Source organism: Podarcis raffonei, chromosome 11 (assembly GCF_027172205.1).
Source record: "Podarcis raffonei isolate rPodRaf1 chromosome 11, rPodRaf1.pri, whole genome shotgun sequence".
Taxonomy (NCBI): Eukaryota; Metazoa; Chordata; class Lepidosauria; order Squamata; family Lacertidae; genus Podarcis; species Podarcis raffonei.
The window spans coordinates 8,626,377-8,646,677 of record NC_070612.1 but is presented as its reverse complement, the minus strand read 5'-3'; the positions used below and the strand labels follow the sequence as shown (position 1 = coordinate 8,646,677).

General features: G+C 46.1%; 1 protein-coding gene across 1 annotated transcript in view; it reads left to right on the top strand.

Moving 5' to 3' along the window:
- Window positions 1-20,301, top strand: part of PSTPIP2 (proline-serine-threonine phosphatase interacting protein 2) — a 66,306-nt gene that overhangs the window by 29,272 nt on the left and 16,733 nt on the right. Inside the window, exons 2-9 of the mRNA XM_053407599.1 lie at window positions 892-992; window positions 3,878-3,955; window positions 6,522-6,556; window positions 9,307-9,413; window positions 13,839-13,901; window positions 15,403-15,501; window positions 15,897-15,942; window positions 17,643-17,722. Of these exons, the coding sequence (XP_053263574.1) occupies window positions 892-992; window positions 3,878-3,955; window positions 6,522-6,556; window positions 9,307-9,413; window positions 13,839-13,901; window positions 15,403-15,501; window positions 15,897-15,942; window positions 17,643-17,722 (609 nt within the window). The remainder of the gene's footprint in view (window positions 1-891; window positions 993-3,877; window positions 3,956-6,521; window positions 6,557-9,306; window positions 9,414-13,838; window positions 13,902-15,402; window positions 15,502-15,896; window positions 15,943-17,642; window positions 17,723-20,301) is intronic.

Here is a 20,301-nt window from a genome sequence, read left to right as displayed (position 1 = left end):
GGGATTCGAACCGCCGACCTTCCGATCGGCAAGCCCTAGGCTCTGTGGTTTAACCCACAGCACCACCCACGTCCCGTCCAATACAGCAGTAGAGAAAAGTAATTGAAGCTGTTTCTTATCGGATAGGACTGTTTCTAGTTCTAAGCTAAATAACTGGTCTGGAGAAAGTAAAAGCAGCTGTGCTTGCTCATTTCTTCTCAGACCACGGGGACCTCTCATCCCTAGCCATGAGAGAGGAGAGGGAAAAGGAAGCTGTAAACAGGATGAAACCTAAGATGTATCAGTCTAAACTTCAAAGGATAGAATCACAGAATCATGAATTTGTAGAGGGGAAGTGTGGGTGGAGCGCTTGATTTTAAAGATTCACCCACCGCTATTTACAGGGAGACTCCCCTCTTCTTGCTAATTCTATTTGCATATGTTGCCTGTGTTTTTGGTGCTTCCCTAACTTTTAAGGCTGCCAAAGCCGCCAGATGAGATCCGTGCAGCGTTAAGGAGGCAACTGGCTAGGGAGGCGCTGTTCCGGCGGGCATGGAGTTGGCTGGAGTGTAAGGGCTGGCGTGGAAGGGGTTCCTTCACCACTGTCCCACCCTCCGGCGGCTTAAAGGGGCAGCATGCCGTTATCAAGCAGCCGGCGCCGGCGGTAGCAACCGCGTTACCAGGGCTTTGTTACACGCGCATGCTTTTACCTCAGGGCTCTTCCCGCCCGCCTGTTTCTGAGCCTTACGCCTTGCGGATGGGCCAGGTTCAGGACCCTGGCAGGCCGGATCTGGCCCGCAGACCGTAGTTTGAGGACCCCTATTCTAGATCCTTGCTGGGCTGGTTGTTGTTGTTGTTGTTGTTTTAAAGTTATATTTCTTCTAAATATCTTTTTCAACCCCCTTTGCTCAGACTACAGATTTAATCAGCACAGCTGGTTACGATGGCATCATCCAGCACCTCAATGACGGCAGGAAGAACTGCAAGGAGTTTGAAGACTTTTTGAAGGAAAGGTAGGTGCTGAAGACTTGTCGGACTTGCTCCGTTATATATTATTGGCTTTACATAAATTTGTGCACAATAATTTTAACCATTCCAGAACATAAAAAGAAAAAGGTTCTTTCGAACCTTTGGACCTAGAATCATAGAATCATAGAATCATAGAGTTGGAAGAGACCGCAAGGGCCATCGAGTCCAACCCCCTGCCAAGCAGGAAACCCCATCAGAGCACTCCTGACATATGGTTGTCAAGCCTCTGCTTAAAGACCTCCAAAGAAGGAGACTCCACCACACTCCTTGGCAGCAAATTCCACTGTCAAACAGCTCTTACTGTCAGGAAGTTCTTCCTAATGTTTAGGTGGAATCTTCTTTCTTGTAGTTTGGAACCAATGCTCCGTGTCTGCTTCTCTGGAGCAGCAGAAAACAACCTTTCTCCCTCCTCTATGGGACATCCTTTTATATATTTGAACATGGCTATCATATCACCCCTTAACCTCCTCTTCTCCAGGCTAAACATGCCCAGCTCCCTTAGCCGTTCCTCATAAGGCATCGTTTCCAGGCCTTTGACCATTTTGGTTGCCCTCCTCTGGACACGTTCCAGTTTGTCAGTGTCCTTCCTGAACTGTGGTGCCCAGAACTGGACACAGTACTCCAGGTGAGGTCTGACCAGAGCAGAATACAGTGGCACTATTACTTCCCTTGATCTAGATGCTATACTCCTATTGATGCAGCCCAGAATTGTATTGGCTTTCTTAGCTGCCGCGTCACACTGTTGGCTCATGTCAAGTTTGTGGTCAACCAAGACTCCTAGATCCTTTTCACATGTACTGCTCTCAAGCCAGGTGTCACCCATCTTGTATTTGTGCCTCTCATTTTTTTTGCCCAAGTGCAATACTTTACATTTCTCCCTGTTAAAATTCATCTTGTTTGTTTTGGCCCAGTTCTCTAATCTGTCAAGGTCGTTTTGAAGTGTGATCCTGTCCCTGTTAAAATTCATCTTGTTTGTTTTGGCCCAGTTCTCTAATCTGTCAAGGTCGTTTTGAAGTGTGATCCTGTCCTCCCCTTCCTCCATGGGTTCCATTTCCCAAAAAAATATCTTCTCCCCCCACCCGCCAACCTCACAGGTGGGAATGCAAGAGAGGGCCTTCTTGGTGGTGGCTTCTCCCAGGCTCTGAAACTCCCTCCCTGGAGAAGCTAGACCGGCTCTCTCCTTAATAATAATAATAATAATAATAAGTAATAAATTTTATTTATACCCCGCCCTCCCCGGCCAAGACCAGGCTCAGGGCGGCTAACACCAGATATAAAACAATTGACTGAAATACAACTTAAAAAGCAAGATTAAAATACAACATTAAAATGCAGCCTCATTTCAGCAGAAACTCAAAAACTTTTTGGGGGATGAAAACGTCTTCACCAAGGCTAACTATCCAGACTGGTCCTACGTGGGCCAGAAAAAGGGCAGGGAAGTCCCCAAATAGGAGTTCCATCACAGGAGGAGAAAGGAAAAAAGAAAGAGGGAGAGGGAATCAAGTTGATTCCAAGCCAAAGGCCAGGTAGAACAACTCCTTGTTGTTCTTCAGCTGGCAGGTGTTTTGTTCCAATAGGCCTTTGTTTTGTTTTTTTAAGGAAAGGGGTTTAATTATGCTGTTTCTCATTATCTGTGCTTTGGTAAAAAAAATTAAAATATTGTTTCAGTTCTGTTGAAACCAACGCCTCTCCTTCATGGAAATTTCTAAGCACAGGTTGGATGGCTGCCTGTCATAGTTGCTTACCTGAGATTCCTGCATCACAGGGGATTCGACTAGATGACCTCTGGGCACCCCTTCCAACTCGGCGGTTCTATGATTCTATTATAGTCCAAATTACTTTGTACTTGTTGATCTTCTATATGTTTTATTTTATTTTTTTACAGATGGCCACCCAACCTGTTTATTTAATTTATTTTAAAAAAATAATAATTCATTTTTCTTTTTCATTCATTACATGCATCTCAAATTCTTAGCATTTACTATATATTCCTCCCTCCCCTCCCCTCCAAGGCTTCTCTTAATTTCCGCTTCTGGTTTGTTGCTATTTTCACCCACTTTGCTATCTCTTAACAGAAAAAGTTATTACTAACATAACAACAAGCCTAGTAAAGGTAAAGGGACCCCTGACCATTAGGTCCAGTCGTGGCCGACTTTGGGGTTGCGGCGCTCATCTCGCTTTATTGGCAGAGGGAGCCGGCGTACAGCTTCCGGGTCATGTGGCCAGCATGACTAAGCCGCTTCTGGCGAACCAGAGCAGCGCACAGAAACGCCGTTTACTTTCCCACCGGAGCGGTACCTATTTATCTACTTGCACTTCGACATGCTTTCGAACTGCTAGGTTGGCAGGAGCTGGGACCGAGAAATGGGAGCTCACCCCGTCGCGGGGATTCGCACCACCAACCTTCTGATTGGCAAGTCCTAGGCTCTGTGGTTTAACCCACAGCGCCACCCGCGTCCCTTAACATCAAGCCTAAAAGCATAAAAATAAAAGTAAATACACCATAATAATATTTCACTATCTTCTAAACATTTTCTAATGCTGATAATGTGATTGTTTATTTAAATCCTGCCATCAAGTCTATCGACTTTTTTCGTTTCTGCAAATATAATATGAATGGTTCCCAATCTTTTTCAAAGTCTCTGTTGTCTTTTTCTCTTTGTCTGTCTGTAGTTTTTGCCAGTTCTGCAAAGTTCACCACTTCTCTTGCCATTGTTCTACATCTTCTATATGTTTCCCGTATTTTATATGTGTTGCTTTCATTTGTGTAAGCCAACTTGGAGTCACTGGTGTGTGGGGGGAGGGGAGAGGCAGGATATGAACAAACAAACAAACAAACAAACAAACACTTTCTCTTCTCACGCAACAGGGCTTCTATAGAAGAAAGATATGGCAAGGACCTGATTAATTTATCGCGGAAAAAACCCTGCGGGCAGACAGAGCTGAAGTGAGTGACTGCGGTCCCTAAAACTGTGTTGTTGTTTGTAAAAAAAGGGGGGGTTAGACCCCATTTTTGGCTCAACCTCTGGACTTCCTTTGAATGAAACTCGGGGCAGATTCCAGCAATGTTCCATCAGTGCAAGACGTTCCAGCTGCGTGATGGAAGGCGCTCGGGGAAGGGTCCCAGGTTCAGATCCTGGCATGTCCAGGTAAGGCTTGGAGGAGCTCCTGTCTCGGGAGCACTGGACAGCAAGCTGCCAGCCCGTGTGGGTGATTCTGGCCTGTGGAGTCTGCCTTGGAATAAGGCAGCTCTCCTTTTGCCCTGGTGAAGGTCCCTTCCTCTTCCTGTAAAGGTAAAGGTAAAGGTACCCCTGACCATTAGGTCCAGTCGTGGCCGACTCTGGGGTTGGCGCGCTCATCTCGCTTTATTGGCCAAGGGAGCCAGCGTACAGCTTCCGGGTCATGTGGCCAGCATGACTGAGCCGCTTCTGGCGAACCAGAACAGCGCACGGAAACGCCGTTTACCTTCCCGCCGGAGCGATACCCATTTATCTACTTGCACTTTGACGTGCTTTCGAACTGCTAGGTTGGCAGGAGCTGGGACCGAGCAACGGGAGCTCACCCCATTGTGGGGATTCGAACCGCCGACCTTCTGATTGGCAAGCCCTAGGCTCTGTGGTTTAACCCACAGCGCCACCTGCATCCCTCCTCTTCCTGTACATTCCTGGAAATATCTTCTGAGGGGTTTCCCCCGGCCCTTTGGAGCAGATTTGTGGGTGTGAGTGGGGGTCCACATGGGGAGAGGAAAGTTCAAGCGTACCCTCCAAAAACCACTTTGCGAAAACGGAACTGCTTTGCAGAGGACATGTCTGTTTTTGGTCCAGAATTCGGACAGCCGTCTGCCCCCAGTCTAAAAAGTCCCTGAGTCTATTGTGAAAGCGAGGAGGGTTTTTGCTGGAAAAACACTCGCTGGTCTAAAAAACCGTGTGTGACGTAACCCCAGTTCCCTTCATTTCTGCCCAAGTGGGCTCTTCCAGTAATCATCGTTGCCCGTGCTCAGAATTCAGTTCCTGCTTTAGTGGAAACGAGAAAAGGCTGTGGCTTAGGGGAAGCTGTACTGCTTTAAATTGCTCATGGTGGCTGGTTTTGCCACACGGCGAGACAGCCATCTTGGGAACCTGTAGGTAAAAAGGGGATGGGAATCCTTCGACTTTTGTGGGTTCAGATGTGCTCGTAACCAGTTCTGGATCTACATATAAATTAAACAAGAATGATGCAGATGGCGCTGTGGTCTAGACCACTGACCCTAGCGCTTGCTGATCGGAAGGTCGGCGGTTCGAATCCCCACGATGGGGTGAGCTCCTGTTGCTCGGTCCCAGCTCCTGCCAACCTAGCAGTTGAAAAGCACCCCAAAAAGTGCAAGTAGATAAATAGGTACCGCTCTGGCGGGAAGGTAAACAGCGTTTCCGTGCGCTGCTCTGGTTTCACCAGAATCGGCTTGGTCATGCTGGCCACATGACCCGGAAAAATAGTGACAAAAACCAGACATTAAAAAAACAGTAAGCGTAATTAAAAATATGGATAAAATCAGCAAGTATTTATTTCTTATTTCTTTTTAGCCACAGTTGATTTTAATCATCTTTTGAATATTTTTAAATGACCGATAATTTTAACATTTTGTTTATTTTTTAAAAAACCAACCAGAAGTTTGGGGTTCTCCCCGCGGGATATCACTTTGATTAAATTGTAGAAATTTGGAAATATTTGGAATTATTTTGATATTAATTGGAATAACTGTACAATTGGCAAAACTGTGGTAATATTGGGTTAATATTAGAAAATTAATAAAAAATTATAACAATGTTTGGTTTTTTTAAAATTTTTGTGTAATCAAGTGACATATAAAGTTAGTTAAATTATTTTTTTTTTAAAAAAGTAACAAAATTGTGTACTAGGCCTGCCTAAAACAAAAGGGTTTTGTTATCTCCTCTTTCTAGATCTGGGCTGGCCTCTTCCTAGGTATATAACAGAGCAGCATTTTTTTTTACAAGTGTTACAGTGGAAAATGGGTGGATCTGCTCTACGGAGTACAGCCTGCTTATGGGGCAGAGTGCACTGGGAAGATCTCTTGCACAACCCCCTTGCAGTCAAGAGGAGCTGTGCAGGAGACTTTCCCAGTGGAGCTGCCCCATGTTAAATCATCTGCATGTATGTGTGTGTGAGAGAGAGGAGTCTTGTTTGGATTTTGAGCCTTGGATTTTGAGCCAGCCCCTCTTGAGAAATCTTGGTATATTTACCCAGCCGCCAAGTGCTTTTGAGGAGGTCTCTGGCAGCGGAAGAAAGAGAAGCCCAGGACCTCACGCCCAGCCGTAAAAATTTGTCCTCTGAATTTCAAAGGTTGCATCACCCGGTGTTGAAACAAGGCCAGTTTATGCAAGTTCACAAGGAAGTCTTGTTCTGGCGTGTGGCATAAAAACAGATTTGATGATTTCTTCCTCTCTCCAAGGTTTCCCAGATTCTAACTGTTTGCTCCTTTTTCTCCCCACCCCTCACTCTTTCTGCATTTCCTCCAGCACCCTGAGAAGAGCTCTTGAGGTTTTCAAGCAACGTAAGTAACTTTTAACGGTCTCCAGAATGTGCAAAACCGTGGCTCGGGTTGTGTGTGAAGCTAATGTGAAGAAATGTACGAACACATACACAGCAGAGTGAAATCACTGGCTCGAAATACTTTGATATTTGCAGGTTACCTGGGGGGAGAAAGCCATGTATTTTTAGATAGTTCTCTCTCCTCTCCCCTCCTACCCACCCTGAATTTCATGGAACGTTCTGGCATTTTAATTTCCTTTACTCCAGTTCCTCCCTAGAAGACTTACAGCGGATTGCAAAGTCTTATTGTATTTTTCGCCCTATAGGACGCACTTTTCCCCCTCCAAAAATGAAAGGGAAATGTGTGTGTGTCCTATGGGGCGAATGCAGGCTCTTTGGCTTCAGCGATAGCAATGCGAAGCCTCCGAAGCCTGCGCTCTGGAGGCTTCACATTGCTTTCGCTGAAGCCAGGAGAGTCTGCTCTTTGAGGCTGGCGGTGGGGGAAAGCAGTGCTTCCCCCCGCCGCCAGCCCCACAAGCTGGGTCGAAAAGCCCGCAGGAGCCGTGCAGCCTTTAAAGAGCGCACCACTCTTGGGGGCTTTTCCCCAAGGAGGGAGAAGGGACTGACTGGCCGAGCCAGTCCCTTCTCCCTCCTGTGGGCTTTTGCGGGAGATGGGGGAATTCCCCCACCTCCCGCAAAAGCATGCAGAAGCCATGCGCTCTTTAAAGGGTGTGCGGCTTCTGCTGGCTTTTCTATGAGGGGGGACAAGGGACTGACTGGCCGTTTGAGTCCCTTCTCCCTCCTGGTCGAAAAGCCCGCAGGAGTCGCGCACGGCTCCTGTGGGCTTTTGCTGGAGGTGGGGGAATTCCGCCACCTCCCGCAAAAGCAGGGAGAAGGTCTTGGAGTAGCGCACAGGCTGCGTGCCGCCTGTCCGCTGCTCCCAGAGCTGCGGGGGGGGGGGGAATCATATTTCCCCCCTTGATTTCCCCCCCTGAAAACTAGGTGCGCCCTAAAGGGCAAAAAATACAGTATTTACTCTAAGAATGCGGGCAGCTCATTTCACGGCTGGAAACTGCCAAAACCTTCGGAAAGCAGTGCTTATTGGGAAGGGAAACCCAGTACCTTACTTTTTCTTTACCTCCTTATTCCATTTATAGTCCACCTTTCCTCTGAGGTGCTCAATGCGGCATGCACAGTTCTCCCCACTCCCTATTTTATCCGAGCGGTACCTATTTATCTACTTGCATTTTGACGTGCTTTTGAACTGCTAGGTTGGCAGGAGCAGGGACCGAGCAACGGGAGCTCACCTCTTCGCGGGGATTCGGACTGCCAACCTTCTGATCGGCAAGTCCTAGGCTCTGTGGTTTAACCCACAGCGCCACCCCTAAAAATAATTATTCAGAATAGTGGTTTGCACGGCCCACGAAGGACAATAATAACATGAGAGCAATCCGAACAGTAGCCATTAATTGCATCTTCATTCCAAATTCCAATTAGAAACATTAAGTTTAATTCAACAAAATTTGTGAACTTGAATGCATGGTACCAGCTTTGGTAATTCCACTGCCTCCCTAGGGCACCTGTTATCCCTGTTCAGCCCATAGCTGTCAGCTTATAGATTTGAAAATAAGGGACTAGCAGCCTTGAAAATAAGGGATCAGCAGCCAAAATAAGGGATTTTAGTCAACCAGCAGCCAAATGAAGCCTCAAGCAGTGGTTCCCACAGCGCAGCAACCTGGCAAAGGGGATGCAGCAAGGAAAACCACTGTCACCTCTCCGCTGGGAAGCGCTGAGCAAAGGCGAGCCCCCAGGCAATGTGGCCGATTTGATCGGCACAAGGCATGCAAGCTCCACCCCCCCAGTCGTTCTCAGACTCCTTATTGGTGAGCAACGCAGCCGAGCAACACAGTTGGAGCCTCCCTCCTCCCTGGCCGGCTGGGAGGGAGGGAAAGGAGCTGCTTCCTTTGAAACCTGGGAAATTTAAGGGACATCATCAATAAGGGACAGCAGCAGGACATGGGGATGGGATAAGGAAGTTTCCCACCAAATAAGGGACAGTTGACAGCTATGGTTCAGCCCCATATTAATTTGGTGGGGAGCACCTTAGCTGGATGGGAACATCTCTGTTAAACGCTTCTAAACCCTGTCCCTGCAGACTGGTGTTTCCTTAGGGGCTGTATTCGCAACATGTGATTGACGGAACAATTGTGTGTTAGTGGTGGATTTATACTGGAGTGTTCACACAGCATCCTGTTTTGCTAGTTGTTCTGTGACGTTTCCCCAACATTATTATTGCCGCTATAGAAGAATTAAGCAAAAAATAAAGTAACGAAAACTGCAACATTCACTTTATATAAAAAAAATCACAGCGTTTTAGTCAGAAACTCCGCTTCAGATGACCTTGGGAATGTTGCTTGTTGTGCTTCAGCCTCGGTTTCCCTTCTGCAAAGCGGCAGTAAAAGTGACGTTCCTTCCAGAGTTGCGGGTGAGGAGGAACAAAGCCTGCCATTTACATTTCCTCCCGGTGATTCTTTTGTTATAGCGTTCCTTGCTTTCATATTTTTTAAAAAAGAATAATACTTTATTTAGAATTCAACAATAACAAAGGAAAAAACCACAGTAGTTGCTACATCAATTCATTACAATTAACCAATTTTAACAATATATAAATAGTAATAGGAAAATTGCACAACATCACCTTTAACTTACTGAAGTTTACACATATGACACTTTTATCTCTTTATCTCTTTCTTAACATATCCTTGCTTTCAGAGGTGGACAGCGTCGGGCAGAGCCACATCCAGTTGGCCCAAACGTTGCGCGAAGAGGCGAGGAAGATGGAAGACTTCCGGGAGAAGCAAAAGCTCCATCGCAAAAAGGTCAGGAGCAGGAGCAGGAGAGGGGTTGGAGAAGGTCCTTGGAGACAGATGGGGGTGGCCGGTCCCATTTTGCCGCCTGAGGCCTGTCCCGCTTCTTCCTAGAGATACAGCATTCTGCAAAATGTTGTCACTTGGCTTCTCTGCTCGGGACAGGAAAGATGAGCGACAAGATTGGGGAAGGGGGAGGGTGGCCCAAGGTTCACGTCTGCAATAGGTCATATATATATATGTGTTGTTTAGTCATTTAGTTGTGTCCGACTCTTCATGACCCCATGGACCAGAGCACGCCAGGCACTTCTGTCTTCCACTGCCTCCCGCAGTTTGTTAAATATTTATTGAGGTTTTCAAAAAACACACAACAAACAAGAACAAGACATAAACAAAACAAAACAAAACAAAAATAAAACACAAAAATACATAATATTCAAATCTAAACAACAATAAAAACTAGAAAAAAAACATGAAGTTTTTGATACTTATTATTCTTAACCTTATTTCTCAGACCTCCTCACACCTCCCCTTCTTGTATTCCAATTTAAATTGTCAGTTCAGCAAGTCCTTAACTTATTTCTTTTACCTTAACTTATATATTTGTTCTAACATACTATTGATTTTCTTTTCCTTCTTTTTTCCATTTCCTCAATTTATTTTTAACAGTTTTATTTTCAATTAATTTAAAGAGAAAAAACCAATTTTACCTTATTACAAACACACATCAATACTTATACCTCATTAATTGTTCTTAAACCTTTTTCCTAAAGTCGACCAACATTTCCCTTCCACGATTTACCCAATTTCCTTACCATTAACTAAATATAAAAAGCAAATTATCCTTATCCTTATGTACCCTTTGGATTCCCAACCTCCACCCACCCTTTTCCCGGTTCCAGTCCCCAACCAATATCCATCAGTCTTTATGTTATTTATTTAGCCTGGAGATCTCACGTCTGAGGCCCTTATATCTCTCTCAGTTCCTTTCTGCCGGTCTCTTTGATGGTCCTTGATGTTAAGCCCCAAGTCTCGGAGGGGCTCCGGCCCAACAGAATCCATGTTACTTCCAGCCAGTCCTCCATACTTAAAAGCAAAGCCTATGGGGTGCTCCAACTCTTGTTTCAAATTTCTTACAGATCCAAATGTCCCCAAAGCTCCAGCTTTCACCTTCAACCAATTTGTAATCCTCAAGTCTTCAGATCTCCTCCAGAGGAGATCTCTCCATTTTCCAGACTCCCATTCAGACCAGGCTTTCCACATCCAATTTTTATTGTCCTTTTTTATCATCATGTCAGGCCTCATATTGTAACTCTCCTTTAACTCCTGCAAATCTCCTGCTCCTCCTTCATTTTCTTCAAAAACAACACATTGCTCCATCGTTTCTACACTTTCAGTTTCATTCATTTGTTCGGTTAAATAGGCTTCCTGTTCCAAGTCCTTATCAGGCTCAAAACTGTTGTTTACTGTCCAGTGTAGTAGTGATACCTTTGTAGACAAAACATTGTATTCATCTTTCAAGTTTCCCAAGAGAACGAATGCTCTGTCCAATTCTGCTTGGAATTTACATACTCCAGTCATTTTTGTAATGTAGTGTCCCTATTACCCCTCTAGGGGGATTCTAGTTCCTTAATGTTCCTTTCAGCTCAAACCCAAAAGTCCAGTTATTTTGTATCAGCCCTCCTTGTTTTCAACAAAGTTGTACCAAATAAACCAGCAGAAACAGCAGAAACAATGTTCTCTTTTCCAGCTGACAACTAGCTGACTAACAGCTCACTTGACAGCTGTCAAAATCTTCCATACAGCAGGCTTTCTCATAGGACGTTCCCGGGTCTCGGGGGTGTGTGTGAAATTTCAGTCCCCAAATTCTTTTTATCCTCCAGTAAGTCTTCTTATAGTGTCAAAACCGTGAAATCAAGATCTTTTCATTAAAAAACAAGAAGCAGATTCTCTCGACCTTAGCTGCCCAGTCCTTTGCTTTAAATTGTTTACAAAGGGGGGGGGGGACTTCCTTTTTAGCCCCTTCCCGCTCGTTCCAAATCCAAAATTAAATTTTTTAAAGTCCCAATCTCCGTATTACTCACGGGTTTGTATTTTAGAGTCCAGTCGATCTTGGAAGAGGTTGGCGCTCTCTGTCAATGGCTTGCGGCTTCACTCCGTAGGCGAGGGAGTACTCTCAGCACCACGCCTCACCCTGCCTCCGTTCCGGAGCCTTTAAAAAGGTTCCGTCACGGATTGGGGGGGCGCAAATGGTGCCCGCCGAGTCTCTATGTTCACAGGCACCCGCGCCTGTGATTTTAAGGGTCTCCGCTTCGCCGCAGCGGCCAGACCCAGACGCTACGGAGCCGATTCCCTCCGGAGCTCGGAGGGAATCCGCCATTAAACAATGGCACCAACCCGGAAGTCTCCACTGCCTCCCGCAGTTTGGTCAAACTCATGTTTGTAGCTTCGAGAACACTGTCCAACCATCTCGTTCTCTGTCATCCCCTTCTCCTTGTGCCCTCCATCTTTTCCAACATCAGGGTCTTTTCCAGGGAGTCTTCTCTTCTCATGAGGTGGCCAAAGTATTGGAGCCTCAGCTTCAGGATCTGTCCTTCCAGTGAGCACTCAGGGCTGATTTCCTTCAGAATGGAGAGGTTTGATCTTCTTGCAGTCCATGGGACTCTCAAGAGTCTCCTCCAGCACCATAATTCAAAAGCATCAATTCTTTGGCGATCAGCCTTCTTTATGGTCCAGCTCTCACTTCCATACATCACAACTGGGATAACCATAGCGCGCGCGCGCTCTCTCTCTCTCTCTATATATATATATATATATATGCATGCCTGATATTTACTTCTCCAGATCCCGACAACTCAGGGAAACTATCCCGCTCAGCCGGATAAGATATAATCAGCCATGTTGGGATATGTTACTTTCAGCCATCCGAACGAGAGGTCATAAGAAATTTTGGAAGGCTGTAGCAGACTCCCCACAGACACAGGATGATTCACTGACATTGATTCCATCTTTATTCCCCCTCTTTTTAACCTTTTTCTTAACGACCTCGCGTCGTCACTAAAACAGGTGGACGCCCACAGCCCAAAACTCAATGCATTAAGCATTCCCATCCTCCTATAGGCAAATGATACAATTTTGCTTTCACGGACAAGAATTGGTTTAAAGTGATTGTTAAATTCCTGTATTGACTATCTGTCCAGAATGAAATTGTGTATGAGCTTTGAGAAAAGCAAAATAATGGTTTTGGGGAATTCACGCAAGACTTTATATTGCAACTAAACACAGAGCCACATGCAGCCCAGGGATTGCTGAGCTCAGGCACACAGATTGTGATGTTCAGGTACAGGTAATCCCCACCATCTTTCGGTAGAAATAATAAATAGGCTGCCACTCCAGGGATTGAGCACACAAACACACACATTTGTGCTTGCCACACCACCCTGCAGGTGGCAATTCCAGTTCCCATTGTGTTTGGGAGCCCTAAAATGTGATAAACTCTGGTTCCAAGAAGAAAACAACCTCCATTCAGCACCTGAACTTCTCTACCGCTATTGGACCTGGCAGAGTTTCTTGTCTGCCCATTTTAATTTCCTCATTCCTTTCACAACTGCTTCCCCCTCTCCTCTGCTAGTGGAACAAAATTCAGCTTGCACCTTAACCGCATAGGGCCCAGACCAGGTAGCACAGCACAGCTTCCTTGTTTGCGGGCGATATCTTGTGTTTCTGCATTTCAAAGCTCTGGAGGAAAAGCTTTTGGTTTTGAATTTCCTTTTTGAGCTGAGAGCTTCCTTAATTGTACCCTCCCGCTGAAAAGCGTAGGGCAGGATCCAGCTATGAATCCATTATTTTATTGCATGTATCAGTTGCTTTTTTAAAGGAACAGTGAACTCAAAGTGACTTAGCAATAAAATATTAAACTTTGGAACCAATAAAAAATAAGAACCATAGTAGTGTCGTGAAACTCCTCAAGATCAAGCCCAAAAGCCTGGCTGAAAATCCTGTCTCCTCTGACCTGAATCAACAAGGAAACTCAACTTTGGTTAAATTAAACCAAATTTCTAGCTGCCATGGGTCTGCAAAGGGAATGAAAGAATTTCAAGTAGTACATGAGGAAGCAAAGTGAAGCTGCTGTGCTTTCGGCATGATTTAATGTCTTTTACTGGTGCTCTGCTTCGGTTATCAGGAAATACAACCCTTTAACAAACCTCAAAAATTCAGTGGAATTCAGATTCTCTGTTAGGTGTCCAAATCGGAGGCCTGTAGCAAAGACATGACAATTCAGTTTTGCAAGATGAAGCGGAAGACGTTCGCGCTAATTCCTCTCCTTGTAAAACGCGTGTGGCCTTCTATATTTAGAAAGGGGAAACGGATTTCTCTTTCCTTCCCTGTTCTGCTGAGGAGCAAAAGGCTCCACTAACCCTGGTACTCTTTCCGCAGATCGAACTCATAATGGACGCGATTCACAAAAACAGGAATCTGCAGTACAAGAAAACCCTGGACGTGAGTTAATTCTTTTCCCCTGGTTCTTAAGATACCACATGCCCTTGCAGATCACCCTCTCTGGCAGTCGTGTGGTGAAGCAGGTTCAGCTTCATTCAGCGAGACGAGCCTGATTTCAGAAAGCCTCAACGTGGTTTGCAGAGAGAATAAAACAGCGCCTGCCTGGTCATCAAGAGGCAGGGAGTTCCAAAGATCAGTTTCTTACAAAAGCAGAGCAGGTATTATATGTGACACCTGTGGCTGCGTTGCTGCCACAAGTTGAAGGAATCCAGAGAACATTTATGGGACAAATCGGGAGGACCTGGATAACCAACACCCTGTGTTGTGGATGGGTACATTGGTCAGCCACAATACCCGATTGGTAGATCCCTCGAAGCTGGGTGCAATCTGGCCAATGGGACGCAGTCTAAACGGTTTGAGGGACCTATTTATACCCATGCACGGATGCAGGTGGCGCTGTGGGTTAAACCACAGAGCCTAGGGCTTGCCGATCAGAAGGTCGGCAGTTCAAATCCCCGTGACAGGGTGAGCTCCCGTTGCTTGGTCCCTGATCCTGCCAACCTAGCAGTTCGAAAGCACGTCAAAGTGCAAGTAGATAAATAGGTACCACTCCGGCGGGAAGGTAAATGGCGTTTCCGTGCGCTGCTCTGGTTCGCCAGAAGCGGCTTAGTCATGCTGGCCACATGACCCGGAAAATGTACACCGGCTCCCTCAGCCAATAAAGCGAGATGAGCGCCGCAACCCCAGAGTCGGTCACGACTGGACCTAATGGTCAGGGGTCCCTTTACCTTTACTTTATGTGACCCAGTGCTTCCTCTTTTGGCGCATGCATTTGGAACACCCGCCCACCTCTCCCTACTTTTAGGGCTTTGTGCTTGCTATGCCGTCGTGTGTCGTCTGTCATTGGGACAGGGGCACGGCAGGAATTTTCCCCACTTGGCTGATTGGCGGTTGCCGTTTGCGTTTCGCCTGCTGCGTAGCAAATTGTCACAACTTGTAAGGTTGCGGATAGGCTCTGGTTCAGGTGATAGGGATGGGAGAATGCTCTCGCCATCCCTATGTGAAGGGTATTCCGTTAAAGGAATCCAGGGACTCGATGGTTTGGTCAACCCCTGAGAGGGGGTTGTGCCCGTGCCTGAGTGCAGGGGGACATTTGGGTGGTGGAGTTAGCCCGTTCCTGGCTTTCCGCTTATCCAGGTGTTCACCCTTGGCTCACCTATGCTGGTGCCCTGGGTCAGCGCTACCTGCATGGCAGGGAGCTAGTTGAACCAGAGCCTATGCAACCACTCACCTTCTGTAATCAATAAAGTTGTGGCCTAAATTCTGCCAAAAACCAAAACCAAAATTTGAGTCAAGTGTGAATTTATTTAGGAGGGAGGTTTCTGGGTCTGAACAAGCAAGGTCGATCTCATAGGTAGCCTGGTCCCAAGTTGTTATGGTCTCTGTTGTAACCCTTTGATGTACATCCTTTGCAACCTGTTGCATCCTGGTTTCCCCTCAGGCCAAGAGGCTGTATGAGCAAAGGTGCCGGGACAAGGATGAGGCGGAGCAGGCCGTCCACCGGAGCGCCAACCTGGTCACGCAAAAGCAGCAGGAAAAGGTTAGGAAGGTGCAAGGGGGGTCGTGGGGAGAGGGAGCTGGGTCGGGCTGAAGTATGACCCTAAACAAGGCCAAAAATAGGGAGATGAAAGAGGGAGGACCATAGCTCAGTGGTGGAGAGCTTTTGGTTTCTTAACAAATGTATTTTTCAACATTTTCTTTAACTCATTATATATCATTTCCCAGAAAGCCTTTATGTACCTATTTGCAGGTCCACCACATGTGGTTGAAGGTTCCTTCTAAACAAAATGGAAGTTCTAGGGAAGGCTGAGGTCAGGCCCCCTTCCCTTGACCAAGATGGCGGTTGGAGACCCATCTGCCCAACTTTTCCTCACAGAGCTGCTCTCCTGGCTGGCTGAACGACGATTGACCTCATTTCTTTTGCTTCCCTTCCAGCTCTTTGTGAAGTTGGCTCAGACAAAGACAGCCCTGGAAGATTCAGGTGAGTTCACGTCCCCCAGAAAGTTGGGTTGTCAACTTTTGCATGGACCTCTGCTCCGCTGCCTTTAGCCACAGCTTGATCTGCAGTGGCCTCTTCCAACTCTACAATTCTGTGATTCCATTCAAATATCTGAAGGGTTAACAACATGGTGGAAGGACCTCACTCCTTTTCTGCTGGATTCAGGTTACAAGAAAGGAGATTCCGACTGAACATCAGGAAGAACGCTCTACACAGCTGACTGTGCCCCCAAATACCCCAGTAATAAGATCATTAAGTTTGCAGATGATACAATGGTGGTTGGTTTAATTATGGCTGGAGAGGGGAAGGAAGTTGAGCAGTTGGGGGAGTGGTGCAGGAAAAACAACTTACTCCTTAACTTAAAGAAAGCAAAAGAGATTACTGTGGACTTTAGGAAATGTAAATTGAATATTCAGCCACTTATTATTGAGGGGAAGTGCGTGGAACAGGTCTCCGTGTTTCGATTTCTGGGAATGGAGTTGAGAGATGACCTAACCTGGGGAGAAAACAGCAAAGACCTGATGAAGAGGTTATATTTTCTGAGAATCCTTCTGAAAAACAATCTCTCAAAGGACCTGTTGATGGCATTTTACCATTGTACTGTGGAGAGTGTATTAACTTACGGTCTGGTGTGTGGTTTGGGAGCTGCACGATCAGGGAAAAAACAATGCTGTCCAGGGTTGTAAAGACTGCGGAGAGAATAATTGGGTGCACTCTTCCCACCTTGGATCAAATCTATGCTTCCAGGTGCCATAAGAAAGCCGTAGACATAGCGCAGGATAGTGCGCACCCCGGAAATGAAATGATTTCTTTCAGCTTCTGCCTTCTGGAAGAAGGTACAGGGTTATAAAGACTAGGATTGGCCGTCTGAGAAACAGTTTTTACCCAAATGTGATTTTGGTTTTAAACGCATTGTAAGGAGTTTGTAAGGGACGCGGGTGGCATTGTAGGTTAAACCACAGAGCCTTGGACTTGCCGACGAGAAGGTTGGCGGTTCGAATCCCCGCAACTGGCTGCTCCTGCCAACCTAGCAGTTCGAAAGCACATCAAAGTGCAAGTAGATAAATAAGTACTGCTCTGGTGGGGAGGTAAACGGCGTTTCCGTGCGCTGCTCTGGTTCGCCAGAAGCGGCTTAGTCATGCTGGCCACATGACCCAGAAGCTGTACGCCGGCTCCCTCAGCCAATAAAGCGAGATGAGCGCCACAACCCCAGATTCGGCCACGACTGGACCTAATGGTCAGGGGTCCCTTTACCTTTAAGGAGTCTGTATGGGAGTATATTGTATTTAAAAATGGGGTATCAGAGTTTTTAGGGGGCTAACCAGGTTGAGATAGCTGGGATAGCAGGCTTGTTGGGTTTTGAATGTCTTATGTAGATTTTTCAGTTTCGTTGTTCTGTATGGGACAATGACAATAAAGATTATCGTATCGTAACTTTCTGACGGAACGAGCCATTCGGTGGTAGAATGAAGTCCCATGGAAGATGGTGGACTCTCCTTCCTTGGAGGTCTTCAAACCGAGGTTGGATGGCCAACCGTCAGAGCTTCTATAGCTGTGATTCTTGCACTGCCAGTGGGGTTGAACTTGACTCTTGGGGTCCCTTTCCAATTCTACAATTCTGTGTTTGGCCCATCTTCTCTTGACGTGACCAGATTTCTTTGTTTTTATTTCTCCAACTGCAGACAGGGTGTATCAGGCGAACGTTGGTGCCCTGGAGAAGATCAGGGAAGAATGGAAGAATGAACATGTCAAGGCGTGTGAGGTAAATACGAATATAACAAAGGTTTGGCTGCCTCTTATGGGAAAGATAAGATGAAATCGTGAAACCAGTAGAATTGGAAATGAACCTCATAACAGGAAAGGTTAAGAAAAGTGATGGGTAATGAAAATAATATGTATAAGGAAACTAATATAACTAACAGTAGTGGTAAATGAATACAGACAGACAACAAGAATTCTATAAACACGAGGATTTATTTGTTTATGGATACACTATGGACAAAATATGGAAAATGAATAACAATATACAAAATGGAAGGAAATAATGCGATAAAATTATATGTGACATAAAAAACCAGAAGAAGGAGAGAAGTCAGCTCTGAAGAGCAAGTATAAATGCAAAATGTAATACAATATGTGTATGTGGAGTATCTAATTGAAAAACTAATAAAGATTATTTGGGGGGAAAATGGTTTGGCTGCCTCTCCTGAGGCGACAGGATGCTGGGGCAGGCAGTACAGTGGTACCTCGGGTTAAGTACTTAATTCGTTCCGGAGGTCTGTAATTAACCTGAAACTGTTCTTAACCTGAAGCACCACTTTAACTAATGGGGCCCCCTGCTGCTGCCGCACCGCCGGAGCACGATTTCTGTTCTTATCCTGAAGCAAAGCTCTTAACCTGAAGCACTATTTCTGGGTTAGCGGAGTCTGTAACCTGAAGCGTATGTAACCCGAGGTACCACTGTATAGCTCAGAGAGTGTTGTCGTCACAGAAATGTTTTGTTCAATTCACCTCACTGGTGTTTTTGACCGACTGGCATACGCCCTCGAAACCTTGATAACGTCTCTTCCTTGCCTGGTGTGTCTGTGGAGAAACTAGGATACTGTTTTTTGCCCTGGCCACTAGTTGCCCTGGCCCCTGGCATGCGGCCCCTGCAAGATTGCCTAGAAGGGAATGTGGCCCTTGGGTCTTAAAAGAGGCTTGCCGCGCTTGTAAGAAGGGGTGTCTGCCACTAGCTGCTAGTCCCCCTCTAAAAAAGCTGTATGTGTGGAACTGAATGTGGCCCCTGGAAGGGCACTCGCAAGGAGATGTGGCCCTCAGCCTGCAAAAAAAGTTCCCCTGCCCCCTTACCCCAAATACTGGGTTCTGGGTTCGAATTCTGAACACTTCATGTCGAAAAGAAATAGGGCGGAGGAATCCAGATTAGCTAGTAGCAGCCAAAAGACAGAAATAAGCGTGTGGAGGAAACTTCATCCCTCGCCTTTGAACGTTGTGTGTTTTGGATTGCCCTTTGGGTGTGTGTACGTGCAACAAAACAGAGGATTGCCAATCACTTCCTCAAGCGGGTGAGGTTTCTTTGAAAAGCTGCAGGGAGGAGACCCACCCTGCCCCACGGAAAAGGGGGCGGCCCACAAGTAAAGTCAGAGTGTTGCAAGAAAACCATTTGCTGGGCAGGGATTGCTTTTTAGATGCCCTCGAGTTCTCGACAGCATCTCGAATATCTGCATTCTTTCTTGGGGAACCGGAAATAGTGTTAAGATTATTGCATTTAAATTATCCACATGGAAATGGATATACTGCGCATGGAATTCCCTTCCTTCTTCAGAGCATAGCTGTCAACGTTTCCCATTTTTTAAGGGAAATTCCCTTATTCCGAATAGGATTCCTCACAAGAAAAGGAAAAAGTTGACAGCTGTGCTTCAGAGATGCAGGCAGGATTTAGAACAAAATGTTTTCAAGAATGGGGCTCTTTTCAGATATTTAGGTGCATGCAGCACTGGCCTGGGCTGATGGGAGTTGTAGTTCAATAACAGGGTGCCAGGCTGAGGTAGACTGTCACAGCATGATTTTTTTGTGTGGGGAGAGTGTTATGTACTTTTATTTGGAGTGCCTGACCAGAGCCCCCAGTTTCTCATGTTCAGACTCTGTTCTGGCTTTTCAGTCAGCCTGAGCGTATGAAAAAGAACTGGATTTCAAGAGTATAAATTGATGGCTCGCTTTGCCAGTTCTAATCAGATTGAAAACCCGGCAGCGGTTTTATAGAGCGTAGGACTTACTGTGCTTGACTAAGATCCGGGAGACCAAGGTTATGTAACTTTTTTATTTTATTTGTATGTGTCTTTCTACAGTTCAAACCAGCACAAGGCAGCTTACATCATGGAAGAAGACCTAATAATAATAATAATAATAATAATTTATTTATACCCCACCCATCTGGCTGGGTTTCCCCAGCCACCCTGGGCGGCTTCCAACAGAACACTAAAATACAATAATCTATTACACATTAAAAGTTTCCCTAAACAGGGCTGCCTTCAGATGTCTTCTAAAAGTTTGGTAGTTATTTTTCTCTTTGACATCTGGAGGGAGGGCATTCCACAGGTGGGGTGCCACTCCCAAGAAGGCCCTCTGCCTGGTTCCCTGTAACCTCACTTCTCGTAGTGAGTGAACCGCCAGAAGGCCCTCGGAGCTGGACCTCAGTGTCTGGGTAGAATGATGGGGGTGGAGACGCTCCTTCAGATATAGAGGACCGAGGCCATTTAGGGCTTTAAGGGTCAGCACCAACACTTTGAATCGTGCTCGGAAACGTCAGTGTACAACCTGTATTGTCAGTGTACAACCTGT